The following is a 14,099-nucleotide window of genomic DNA, read 5'->3' as shown; positions in this document are numbered from 1 at the left end:
GCTTTCTTGCGCATTCCTGAACCATATCCTTATCAACAATAATAATAACAATATATAATATTAACTCTTTATTCAATGCCTCAAAATAACCACAGTGGTCTTCACTTTGGTACACACAGTAAAAAAGGAAAAACCAAGTGAACAAACGTACATAGCCAATCAAAGGTCGAGAAAGCATAACCTTCATGAGTGGAAAAGATGCACGGTAAGTACGCATCCAATACCACTTCCCGCACATCCTTGGGACAAGCTTGGTATTGACATTGTGGGCCCAATTGAGAGAGCCTCACAGCGTCATCGCTTCATTATCACAGTCATGGACTATTACAGTCGCTGGCCTGAAATTGCTTTTGCCAGTACGGTAGCATCAAACTCAGTGACCAGCTTCCTACTGACTCTTTTCAGCCGTGAAGGTTATCCGACTGAGATTGTCTCGGATCCCGAACGCCAATTTATATCGGAAGGTTTGAAGGTTTTCTACGGGAGCGTGGCATTCGTCACAACCTCTCATCGGTTTACTATCCACAGTCTAACGGAATGATAGAAAGATTCAACAGAGTTTTGAAATGTTTTATTCAGCTGGCAGTTCTCGAAGAACGAAACCTCGAGGAGGCACTTACCGAATACATCGGTGTTTACCGTGCAACGCCACACTCAGCAACGGGTGTGTCACCAGCATTTCTGTTGCACAATCGGCACCCCAGAACGAAGCTGAACATCGTCGGAGGGCCATCAGAAAACTTCTTCACGGACCCGACAAGCGCGATGAGTGAGCTGAAAGAGCGAATCAAGAAGCGACAGTGCGCCTCACAAGAGTACGCGGACAACAAGCGGGGTGCACGCGTACCGGCCTTTCAGCCAGGCGACTTTGTCCGTGTGAAAGTTGCGGGACATCATGCGAAAGGAAACATGCGTTATTCAAAACCAAGGAAAATACTAGATCGTCGGGGACCTAACGCATTCCTACTCGACCATGGCAAGGTATGGAACGCAAGCAAGCTTTCTAAAGTTCCATGGGAGGTCTTGCCACAGCTTACCTCAGAGAAGGACAACGGGATATCACCTGCGATCTCGTGGAATCCGTCACAAGGTGCACTCCAGCCACACGATTCTCTTCCGGCGGGAGAACAACAGCGACTGACATCGCAGCCAAATGTTCCTGACACCGACCGACAAGAACTGCAACCACTTCGTCGGAGTTGCCGACGGCGACAATAGCCGGGAAGATTTGGCGACAGTGTGACATGAACAGTGCCATTAGCAAACTAGGATTTTGGTTAAGTGATTAATTTAATTTCTTTTATTACTACTTCTTTTTGCCTTTTTTATATGACATATGCAAAAAATTAGTCGTTAGTTGTTTATACAGCAGGAGTTTAGTCTGCCAGAACATGGCGACATTGTTACCCGCTGTAGATGAGCAATTTAGCCAGTGCGGTACAACCGCTAGCCTGGGGTCTTTAACGTGCACCACGCAGTAGTGATACGCGACCGCACGCCGGTGCGGTGCTCATCCAGATCGAAACGGGCAGGGGTGGGGCTCGAACCCAGGATCCCTGGGTTCTGCAGCGCGAGCTTTCGCTCCACGCGCGTCGAGCTGGGTGTGCGCTTTAGCCCACTCGGCCACCGATCCCCCCCTGACATATGCATATCCTTTTGAAAAAAAAAGGGCGGGAAATGTTGTGTCGAAAGAGAATAAAGAAGAAGTAGCCTGTGTGAGAAGACGAAGAAGATGCAAAACCTATCTCAATGACGGCGTTCCTTCTTGATTTAACTCGGCTGCACCACGCTATATGAGCTTAATCATAAAATGAGTTGAGAAAGTTTTCACTTCGGTTAACTTTAACCGCGGTAAAAAGATAACCGCCCCTTCCCCTCCCCCAACCCCCCTTACTAGGTACCTAAAAAAAAAAATGGGTTGTGTGTGCGTTTATACAGCCTAGAACTTTGGTCTGCCTCACAGGGGCGACGAGTCTCCCAGCTGTAGATGAGAAATTTAGCCAGTGCGGTACAGCCACTAGCCTGGGGTCTTTAACGTGCATCACGCAGTAGTTATACACGACCGCACGCCGGTACGATGCTCATCCAGATCGAAACGGGCAGGGGTGGGGCTCGAACCCAGGATCCCTGGGTTCTGCAGCGCGAGCTTTCGCTCCACGTGCTCCGAGCTGGTGTGCGCTAGACCACTCGGCCACCGATCCTCCGACTAGGTACCTACAAGTACCTATAGTCGGTTGCAAGCTAAGAAAAAAACCGGAAATGCCTCTCAGAGGAAAATGTAATCCTACGCCGAGAAACGCCAGCCAATTGTTTTCATGACGTCACGATTCTGTGGACCAATCGCGATCCTTTTGAAAGAAAAAAGCTCAACATGGCTGCTGGCCTTAGCAACGCGAGGCTATAGTTTCTCGTGACAATTATTCTGCTTTTTTGCACCATGTTTTACGTGCCCGAGGTTACGCCACGAAATCTTGATGGTATCGGCTTGCGTTTGGAGCAGTTTTTGCGCCACAACGTGAGAATCCAGCGACGCTATCGCCAACGAAAATTTCGAAGCCGGCGCGAGGCATAGCACTGCTGAGAGGTATGTTAGACGGTATGTTAGACAGTATCTTGGACAGAAAATGAATTGGGAAGACGGTACATTGGACATGAATTTCTTTCTTTCTTTACTAAACAGCTATTTCGTTGACAAAAACGTATTCTAACTTATTTAAATGTCCTGAATGAATTAAATAAATATTGTAGTAGTTTAAGACAGGTTTCCTGGAGGAAGAAAAAGCAACGTTGCTAGCGAACTAATTTCTCGACGGCGGAGGCACTTCACATGGGCGCAATGCGCTTGTGGGTGGAGCTAAAAGATTGTTCTTAGGCTGCATCCGACTATAGCCTAGTTTGCCGAGGGCTAGATGAGCGATAGCTCCGTGTTTTATTATAGGGTGGTAGCTGGCGTCACCTACTGCTTGTAGCGAATGTAAGTGGCTTTCGTAGAAAAGTTTCTGAGACGGGGGTACCCAACAACGCGCGCTACTGGGTTTTCACGACGCAGCGTGGCATACATTTGAGCTTAAAAAATAAAAACCCTGTAACGCCGGATTAGAGCGCAGCTCTTGAGGAGGACGATGGAAAGGCACTGAGGGATAGGTGACTCCCTGAGGTACGTGACCTCAGGCCGGGGGGGGGGGGGGGGGGGGGGGGAGGGGGGTCACGTGATCTCAGGGTAACTCTCATAACCCTCGTGACTCATGTGAGAGTAACCCTGCTGAGGGTTACTCTGTTTAGGGTAACTAAGCCTCGCAACCCATGTGAGGGTAACGCTCGTGACCCTCGTGAGAGTAACCCTCGTAACCCTCACGAAGGTAACCCTCGTGACGTCATTACGGGAAACTCTCATAATGCAACGCGCGGTTACGCCGTTGCATACAACGGGCGGTTTCGCCGCTTGCATGCTACACGTTGCATACAAGCTTTGCGTGCGCGTTGCATGCGAGTTGCATGCAACGCGCGTTTCATGCAACGCGCGGTTACGTCGACAGCTATGCCGACGCCGACGGCGACGCCGCTCAAGCCGGAAACGGGCGCCTAAGAGCTGCGCTATAAAACACTCCTTGTTGCTCGTGGTACAGATTTTGGGTAAGATGAAACTGAATTAACCCTTGTTTGAAAAATTTCTAAATGTCGGCTGTCTGAAGTGAAGACAAGCCTCATTAAATTTTTTTCAAGTTCAAAAGAGGACGACGAAATTCAGTCCTCGATACGATGAAACAAGTGACCAGTGAAAGGCGGGCGGTACATCGGCAGCATAGTTGGTCAGCATGTAAAAACTGTATATTCTACCACCATAAATTGAAAACCGTATAATCGGCTCCAGTGAAAATATACCTATTATGCCCGTGTCCCACTAGAGCGACATACAGAAACAAAAGACAACGACAAGCCTCAAACCAGAGTCTTTCGCGATTTAAGAGGCTTTGTAAAATAAAAGAGGCAATGCGCGAACACGAGCATCATGCACGAGAGAGGGTGGCTTTGGCAGGCTTGCAATCACTCGTGCTTACTTCAAGAGCACCTAACGACTAAACGCCTTCCAAAGGTACCATCGCGAGCATGCTGCATGGGTTTGAGGCTTGTCGCTGTCTTTTGTCTCTGTTTGTCGCTCTAGTGGGACACGGGCATTACTAAATTACCCAAGCATCTAGTAGAATGCTGAAAGTGTTATTCTACGCGCAGTACGCGCTGTACTTCCCCGTATAAAAGATTCGTAATAATAATCATTTTAAGGTTTTCACGAATGCGCGTGCAAGGCAAATTTGTTTTAGGATTTTGCTTTAGAACAGTTATTACTGCCATAGCCTCCTCTATCAGCGGCGAGATGCTTTGGTGAAGCCCTCCTATGGTTTCCTCTCGTGACGTCATTACCTTGCGAACAAGTTCGATGGTGTTTGTAATTACCATGGTGGAAGCTTGAAATTATTGCGCTCTGACACCAACACTGCCAACATCGAAGTTCTTAAATTACTCTTTGTTCTGTCATTGGGAAAACCTTTGCTGGCGTCATTATCAGCATTCGGCCAATCGGGGGAGGCCGACTACAGCGACAATTTCGATCGTGCACGTCACCAATACTGACAAAGTCTGGCAGATCTCCATGAGAAGCGGCCGCCGAAATTGAAAAGGTAAAGCGGCAGACAATGCATGAGAGGATAGCCACGGGACAGGCACCCCGCTGCGGCGAGACGCTGAAACACTCAACTCAACAGCGGTGGAATCTCGGCCCGTGCCCCTAGCATTCCTCGCGCTACCGCTTGTTTTCTCGTCGGGATTGAAAACCATGTTTCGAGTCTTCGCCGCTGCAAAAACTACGCGCTGACGTCCAGGTTCCTCGAGAAAAGCTCTGTGCTGCCAGATCCTCGCGCTCCACATCTGCGACCGGGCACTCTATTGCTCCGTCGTCGAACTACCAGGTTTTGGGAATATACAAAAAGCTAAGCTACTGCAGAGGCCAAGACATGTAACGCGTGTAACTAGACTCGTAGCGTGCACCTTGGTGGTTGGGAAATTTAGCAAAATGTTTATCGAGACGTTGTCTGCTGCTGCGTGCTATTAATACCCGGCCGATTGAGTCAAGGTAATCCACAAGAGTATTTCAAAGACGTTGACATGCCGACAATTAACACGTTCATTTAGGCTTAATAATGGCCAAAATCGAAATACTATCTAAAACATGTGGGGAAGTCATTGCTCGTGCTTCGCGATTTAACTGAAGTAAGTCAAAGCGAAAGCCTCCTGCACCATTCATTACTGATTAACACGCCCAATATTGCAGCTACTACGACATATTAGTTCCAAAACGAGTGACTCTCGCTCGTAGGGAGACCGCCAAATTTCCCCACCGTCCTTTCTCTGTCGGTCACGTGACCTTAAATCCCCCCCCCCCCCCCCCCCCTTTCCCCGTAGGAAAATGCGGTAAACCTTTTACCGGGGTGAAAGTTAACCGGCTTCGAGCAAACGCGCCTTGTATTAAATAGTGAGATTTCTTGTTTTTTTTACCTCTCAGTATTTCAGCACTGAAAGAATAACCACTTGCTGTGTTTTTTTAACTATTATATTACTTTGTAATTATAAAAAATAGGAACGTGCAAACAACGTGAAATCAATTAATTATTCCAATGGAACGTGTTATGTCACGCTAAAGCCACGTTCAAAAATTTGCGACTTCTTAGCACCGAGTACGTTGAAACAATGACTTTGCCTTGAAACCTCTTAAAGTGCCCCTATCAGAAAGCAGTGGAACACGTGGTGGTCCCGTATATTTACAAGTTCTTTCGCACATTTTCTTTCTTGGCTTGGAAAGCATTTGTCAATGTTACAAACGATATTTTTCTGATCTCATTTTTAAATTAATTTATTTTTCTCTCAGGGCCCAAGGAAATTGCAGGGAGCAGTGTGATTAATATACAGCAACACGTTAGAAACAGTAACAGGGCAAAAAATATATGCAGACGTAAGTAAACATCATGTAAACAATTGGTAATAGAAACTCTAAAATCATCACTGTCAGCAATGGCCACAATGGCTTTGGGAAGGCGATTCGAGTCTACGGACGTTTTCGGCAAAAAAATAAGCATTGCAAGGGGACGTAATAAAGCGGGGGATTTCAAATTTTGGTTCGTGATCAATACGTGAAGATTTGTTGGATGGTTCGGAGAATAGCGCATGACGAAGTGTTAGGATACAGTGATAAATATTGTGGAACAAACTTAAACTAGATATTTTTTCTACGAAGTGAGAGATTAAGCAACAACAGGGATGCTTTAATGCTGGTGACGCTAGATGTGCGATTATAGTTGGGAACATTAAATCGAGTGGAACGATTTTCAATTGATTCTACTGCAGATGAGAGGGTGATACCTGGGTCCCAGTTAGAAGTGGCATATTCAAGTTCGGTGTGAACTAGAGTTTTATAAAGAACGTTGATTAAAATTAGGGGAAGCAAAACATTTCGTTTGAAATAACCCAACAATTAATTAGCACTATTAGCAGTGTAGTCGACATGAATATTCGAGAAGTGATCATCGGTTATATGAACACCGATATTTTTATACTAGGGTACAGTAATGAGGAGAGAGTTATTAATGAAGTTGGAAGGACACGTGCTAATTTGACGAGACACTCTCATGGATTTACATTTAGTGGTGTTAAGTTCCGTATGGTAGACATCGCACCATTGATTGAAGTAGTTGATATCAGCCTGAAGAGCAGAAATTTGGGAGTCAATAGCAATTTCTTTGTAAATAACACAGTCGTCAGCAAAAAGGCTGATAGAAGAAGAAGAAATAATAAATGGAAGTGGACTGAGCACCGAAATCTGTGCAACGCGGGAGCTAACAGGTGTGGATAAGGAATTAGTCCCATTAGTATGAACACATCGTAATCGGTTTGTTAATGAGAAGTGAGAACGCCTGGATCAATGTTGAGGTTGCCATGTTAATGAAGAAGCAGCACGTAAGAAACCTTGTCAAAAGATTTTTTTTTTTGAGAGAGAGAGAGAGAGAGAATAAGAAATATGCAATCAATCGTAGAACCGCGGTCGAGAACGACGCAGAAATAATGAGAAAATGTTAGAAGTTGGGTTTCTCACGAAAAAAGATTTAACCTCGCAAATACCGCAAGAGTTCGCTCTAGTGAAAAGCAATTCCAGGGTCACCGCATAGATAACGCAAGCATGCCAGAGTGTACTTCATAGAGTTACGTAGAGTTTCCAACTGCTCGATTGGGGTCAGGAGATTTATAGGCCGCGTTTGCAATACGAGCTGGGAGGATGTGGCGAAATCGTCGATAGTCAGCGAACGTCTCCGCCTTCCCTCCTGTTTTCCTCCTCGCCACGCGAAAACGCAGCGCATGCGCATTTGTGACCGATTGCCGCGAGGAGGTGTCCGCCACTAAATTTCAAACTCTCTCCATGGTTTGAGATGGAGCCCCTCTTCAATCTATGCTTTTCAGCGTTCTCTGGTCGTAACAAACCTTAAGAGCTTTTAAGGCACCCAGTTTAAGAAGTCGTAAGTTTGTGAACAGGCCTTAACGGCTGGCCAGTGGAACATACCGGAATACGTAACAAACAACTGCTTGACGCGTTTATCGAAATACACGTATACCAAAACGTTCCTACACCCTAGTGTAGGAACGTGTCTGCACATCGAAACGCTCTATCACATAAAATTCGTACATAAATATCCTACAACGAAACGCCCGCACACTAGAACCGTTCTAACACGTAAAATCTAGCCATAAGTGATCTACAACGAAGACTCTGCACCCCAAAACTTTCTAGCCCATGAAATCAGGACATAAACGGTCTACAAACGAAGCGTCTCCACGCCAAAACGCTCCAGCGCAAAAAGTGAGGACAGATAAGACCTACAATTAAGTGTCCCACACACGTGTAGGTTTTAGACCCATAACTGAGCGCTTGGGCAAGTATAAAATATAGTGCTATTCCTCTCGATACCTTTTATCTTTAAGGTTTGGTAGCGGGGACGAGAGGAGCCTCAGACCTAATGAAAAAAAAAAAGTTACTATGAAAAGCGACAAAAACAATCCCAAAACCAAAATAAGCAAGTGCAGCCGAGGCGCTCGTTAACTTTCCAGACTTTCTACGTATACATTTCACAAACCGCTCGCGCCTTACATCGTCTGAAACTTTCCCATGCATTAATTCTAAAACATATACCAATTAGCATCGTTTTTCAACATTTCATTTATAGTACCTGTATAATTAAGCTAAGAGGAAATGTGCAGTCATTAATGTAATCGTAAAGCCTACTCTCCGGAAATGTTCTACTAGAAAGGCTTCGGCTAGCCCCCAAAATAGAGATGTTTGTACAGTCCCAGTTTTCTTTAGTACGGTTGGGCACAAACTTGTACGGTATACTCATTACAATTAATAAAATTGCTCGTAGCCGATAATTTGTTGGAGTAATTTTGTATTCTTTTGATTAAATGTATAAGAAAGTAATCGCAAGTTGAATCTGATTGCCTTTGCAACTATTAAAATTACTTGTATCCGTTCTTGTTTTTTTTCCTTTCTAATCGCGCGTTTTGTTATTTGTACAAATTTCCTACTAAGGAATTCTCAAACCAAGTTTTTACAGAAGTATACTACTCCGAAAATGGTGGATTGACAAGATAAGTATTTTCTAATTCGATAATAGAGAGTTTTAAGGAACCGTTTTTGCACATCAGATACGGTACGGTGGGCCCTCCAGAACGAATTGCGCATGCGCTGCCACAGAAGACTCGCGTATGCGCAGTTCGCGCAGGAGGGCCCGTCGTCCCGTATCGTATGTACGAAAATGGTTCCTTAAAACTCCCTAATGGACATTGAGAAAGACCTGTTTTCAAACCGGCACAAAGATACGTCGTTTTGAAAATGTGAACTAATCGAAAAGTAACGGTAACTTTTTCAAGCAATGGTCAATTACTTTTCTCTTCAAGTAATTAAGCAATATAATTCAATACTTTCATCCAAGAACAATTGTCAGTGTAATCTATTTTTTTTTTCATTGGCGTCAATACGAAATTATCCGTCATAGTGCTAAAGTTTAGTGTTTTTTTACTCTCATTAATAAATATCTGTTGGATGGGGTCATAAAAATAAACATTGACAAAAGGAAAGGAAGAGGTTCCTTGTGTGTTTCTAAAATAGCGCCTTAAATTATTTTCTTGTTCGCAACCTGGCGAGAATATTTCACTCCGGGCTTAGCAAAAAAGAATAATAATACCACGGGATAAAAAATGTGATAAAGCGATCCTGTTTTATAAACGAGGCTCTAAAATTAGCTGAGCAATTATTGACCCATTCCGTTCAGCAGCGCATGCTGTAAAGCATTGGAATACATATTCAATAGCATTTCACTAGTAAAATATTTTAAATGCATAAGACATATCTGGTACAATAAACGTAAATAATAAAATAAGATCATAATGGACCTTAAAGGAACCTTTTAAGAACATATCAGCACAAAATAAGAGTGTATAATAAATTATAAGAAACGTCATACCAGTTTCTTGGAAATCCTTATAACTCTCGTACGGTTCTTATATGTTAATATATGATATTAATTAATCATATGCGTTTATTGGACCAAAAGTGTATTACACATTTGTTTACTACGGTTCATACATTTTGTAAAAGTCAAACACATTTGGGACACTAATCAACGGTTTTATGAATGTGAACTTCCCTAGTAGGCAGCTTTGGTAATGATAGCGTCAGCGTAGATAAATGAGGGCAGGCGGATATATATTGTGTTTTTAGGTTTTTAAAATTTTTCGATGTCGTATCACTTTCCAAATATTTCTATAATCTTTGCTAGATTTTAAAGAATAGCCAAACTGTTTATTGAATGGCAGAGTAAATGAAATGATGGGAGCGATTTGCTTTTATAAAAAATGTAAATAAATACTATATATAACCAGTAAGCACACTTTGCTGTTGGTTCAGAGCATGGGTTGCAAAGCAAGACTGATTTTATCTAAACAACATATTTTAATCCAAATCATCTAATTTAATCTTATTTAATATTTTTTTTTTACGTTGAGAGAATGCTTAACACGCCCTTGCATAAAGTAGAAAATAATTATGCTGAACAAGACATAGATCCAAGAATAAAAGGAGACGCTCTAAATTCTATCGAATTCAAGAACAAAAGTTAATCTTTAAGTGTAATTGATTGCCTTTCGCTTAACCAGGTTACTGATTTTAAGCACATGGCCGGGTATATACCTGGGATCCGACCCGAACTAATAGTTTAGTGGAAAATGTATGCATTTTTTTAAAAAAACTTTGGTTGCTGAAAACAATTATGTAACACTTAAAGTCGGTAGTAAAAACGCACTTCTTAAATTTATTATTTGGCCAAACATTAATAACCCCACTCTTGTCTGAGAGACATGTACCGGTCAGAAGAATATAATATAGTAGTCTTTTTTTAATGCTATTTTGATTGATATGCAACAGTTACACGTAGCCGATTGTGTCACTAACTTCAAGGCAATGTATAAGATAATTCATAGCCTCCTTTATACTGATAATGCCTGCCCAATGGTTGGCTTCCCCATGCTTCGTCGTCGTTGCGCCTGTTTCACATATTTGCTACTAGAGGCGCCAAAACCCCATACAAAAATGCAGACGACGCTTCTCCGCTGCCCGCTGCTACAGTCCACTGTGACGCCATTTGTGAATTGAATACATTCGTAACCCATGCTACATAGCTAGCGCAAAGCACCGTCATTATAGTTTTCATATATAAAAGGAGTCTTAAGCTTTCTTTTAGCTTTCACTTCTTGATTTTGTTTCTATGCTGAAATGTTACCAGACCTCTGGTGCTTGTCATAGCGACTACAGTAATAGTCAATCCAAATTAAAAAGGAGACAGACAGGCTGGCGAACGTTCACGACGTTGCAACAGCAACCACTTGGCGTTTTTATTGCTTCTGGAGCAGAGCCGGAAAACATACGGCCTGCGGACCACATGCGGCAGTCAAGGGATTTTTCTCAGGACCGCGAACGAGCTTTCGCTGATCGAAATCCGGCGCACCCGTCGGCAACGCTCTGACCGGGGACCTTAAAATGCATTTTCAATTTTCTTTTTAACTTTTTTTAAGCTCAAAGCTTTTTTTTATGTTTTTGACCGGTTTCTTCTGGTCTGCATTGTTTTTCACGGATGCAGTTCTAGAGCTTTAACGATTTCCTAGATAGTGATTCGCTGAAGATCTTCTTTAGGTCATGCTTGTCAGTCACGGATGCAGAGTAGTTTGTGAAAATTGGCCTGAAATACTTAGTACACAGAATTTGCAGGAAATCTTTGTAATGGTTGACATCTTTATCTGCCTTTGCGCATTTCAGAGCCCCATGGTGCATAAGTGTATCTAACGCAGTCTCAACAGCTGCATGCAAAGGCTTTTTCAGCATATTTCGTTTTTTTCAGTAAAACCTCTACGGAGTTCTTCAGCGCACTACTAGCTTCTCCGATGGATAGTATAGTCCTCCCCTGTCCTGGTGCCTGATGAGGGAATCACTGTGAGCCGTAGAAGCATGTGTAATAACCAGTAGGAAGCAGTCACTGCAGTTGACATGTTCCTTCACCACCCGTGCCAAATATCCACCTACTACTAGATGACGCCACACGCACGCCGTGTGGCGTCACGGTGTGCGTGCCAGGAGCCGCAGACAGCCTCGTGCTATTGAGCTATGCCGGCTATGGCTAGGAGTTCTAGAGCTCTGCGAGTCGAACGACGACCGAAAGAAGTTACTCGTGTCACAAAAACATTACGTGATCACGTGACCTATTTGAACACGTAAGGTCACGTTACCGCGTAACCTAACATGGAAAACTTGCGTTATCACATAGCTTAACGTGATAACGTAGCTTACGCTAGCTACAGTGAACTGTAGTAGCAGACAGCGGACAAGCGTCGTCTGCTTTTCTGTATGGGGTTTTGGCGCCCCTAGTAGCAAATATCTGAAGTAGGCGCGACGACGACAAAGAAACCATTGGGCAGGCATTTTCAGTATAAAGGAGGCTATGGATAATTACGCTATTTTATGAATTTTATGACACCATGAGATAAAAACTTAAAATATAAAGTTATCTGAGCCTATCTTACATAAAATGTAGAAAGCCTTTATACCTAAATCAGAGTTGCTGCTTGACTGATCCTTTCAAACTCCCAATTTTCGCCCAATGTATTAATGCGTGCAATAAGCTCGCTGCCTGTATTTAGAATTCTGAAAATTTCAGTATTTCACTCTTGCACTGACCTCACCAATTAAAGCATGAACAAATTAATACGTTTCACCATAGTTAATATAAGCTCCTGTTCACTGCACGGCACTGTGGAAACATGCTTTGACTACTAAACTGGAGTGAATGATTGCAAGGGATCCCGAGAGATCATGCACCTTCTCTCAAAGATACGTAACATCATCGCGTCAAAAAGAGTGACGAAGCCTCACCTCAAATACGGAAGTTACTCCAAGTTTGTAGATGACCGGAACAATCACTCTGGAGATGAACGGGATCAAGAATAAAGCGGGTATGGTTACCCAGAGAAAGTGCAGTCCGTGAGTGTAGAAGTGCGCCGTCAAGCCCACTAGGCCGATTGCAGTTACCGACGATGCGAGGATGGACATGGACAGCGGAAGGATGCCCAGAGTCCGACTTCCCAGAAACGTCTCGTCTGTGTTCGAGTTTAGGGCGCGACCTCGGAACGCGAATATCAAACCGACGGCGAGGTTCAAAATCATCAGGACTGCGAAAACCACATACTCAGCCACGTGAACCACTGCACCCATTGCACTGCTTGACTGTCTCGGGGAGCTTCAGACGTCTTTGACAAAATCTCGAGGCGAAAAGATGTGCAGGTGGGATGGCTGGGGACAAGACGAGCCCGCGCTGATCTTGTCACAATCTCCGACTTGCGTTGATTTGCAGGTGACTGCTGGAGACTCTGCGAACTAAGTTTGTGACTCTAGCTTTCGTTGAGAAGGCTTTTTGTTTCTTCGTACTGGCGGTGGTTGCGTTTTCTTGTTCAGTTGCAGTGTTACTGAGCATGAGCTGGCGACAAACAGGGGTATATTCAATCGTCTTCAAAAAATGCTTTATCTTAACGTATCACGTAAGTTCCTGCCTCTTTGCGATAGTGATGAGTGGAAAATGCCATCGGTTTATGGCGTCAATCTAAGTGCTCGGCCAACCCATCCACGTTCTGAGAAAAGTTCTGAAGCTGAGTAATCACAGATAAAGGAAGCGCGGCTGTTTTTAGAGGAGAATGATGATATTACACCATTCGCGTATGACGGAGATTCGCGACCTTTATAGGCTACGTGTGAAGTCGGGATGTTTAACAGCTGTAACAGCAGCTCGCCAAACTTGCGCTTTATTTCATAAGAATGCGTTCAGGGCGGGGAGGTGGGGCGCATTTTTTCGGTGTAAGAAACGCATGCCAGGGGCGGTGCTAGTTTCAAAACTTTCGCAACACAAAATTGTGCGCATTCGAATACTGCAAGCAGCCATTCAGGCGTAGTCAACGTCTTAAGATATGTAAGTTGGTAAGCTTTACAGACGAGCGTCGCTCGAAAAAAGTTTTTCGATGTTACCTCCCGGGAGTAGGTGCGGGCGGTTAGCGTTCATAACGCCAACAGCAGCAACCCCGTCACAAGCAGCGAAGAAGGGCCGTTTTATGAAGGACGGCTTGTTTGATCAACTTTTGAGCAATCTCTATGTTTATCGTAAAAATCGCAATCACTTTCCACGGCAGGCAAAGTGCATCGAACGTTCCACCGGTTCCGCTGTTTCTGCCTATATAGGAGGGGGCTGGGGGGGGGGGGGGGGGGCGGTTGGAAGGGGAACTGAACGCAGAGAGTGCCACCGAGCAAAATTGTCACGAAAGGGCGCCAGGCGTTCTACGAGGCCTGTCAACTGACTTCGATCTAGTAACGTTGAGCGCAATATTCGTGAAACGCACCTCCACTTTACTCACTGAGAGGACAAGAACGGCCGGAAAGTCCATTCAGCTCTCTCGTCTCCAGCGCGAGC

At 44.2% G+C, this 14,099-nt stretch overlaps 1 protein-coding gene across 1 annotated transcript in view; it reads right to left on the bottom strand.

The window, feature by feature from the left end:
- The window catches only part of LOC115326133 (sodium-coupled monocarboxylate transporter 2), a 152,904-nt gene extending 140,042 nt beyond the window's left edge, over window positions 1-12,862 (bottom strand). The window contains exon 1 of the mRNA XM_040215995.1: window positions 12,518-12,862. Within this exon, the coding sequence (XP_040071929.1) occupies window positions 12,518-12,856 (339 nt within the window). The 5' untranslated portion in view covers window positions 12,857-12,862. The remainder of the gene's footprint in view (window positions 1-12,517) is intronic.
- Between the last annotated feature and the right edge of the window lie 1,237 nt (window positions 12,863-14,099).

This window comes from Ixodes scapularis, unplaced genomic scaffold, assembly GCF_016920785.2.
Source record: "Ixodes scapularis isolate PalLabHiFi unplaced genomic scaffold, ASM1692078v2 ptg002869l_1__unscaffolded, whole genome shotgun sequence".
In the NCBI taxonomy this organism is placed as follows: Eukaryota; Metazoa; Arthropoda; class Arachnida; order Ixodida; family Ixodidae; genus Ixodes; species Ixodes scapularis.
This window is presented reverse-complemented; position numbering and strand designations above follow the sequence as displayed.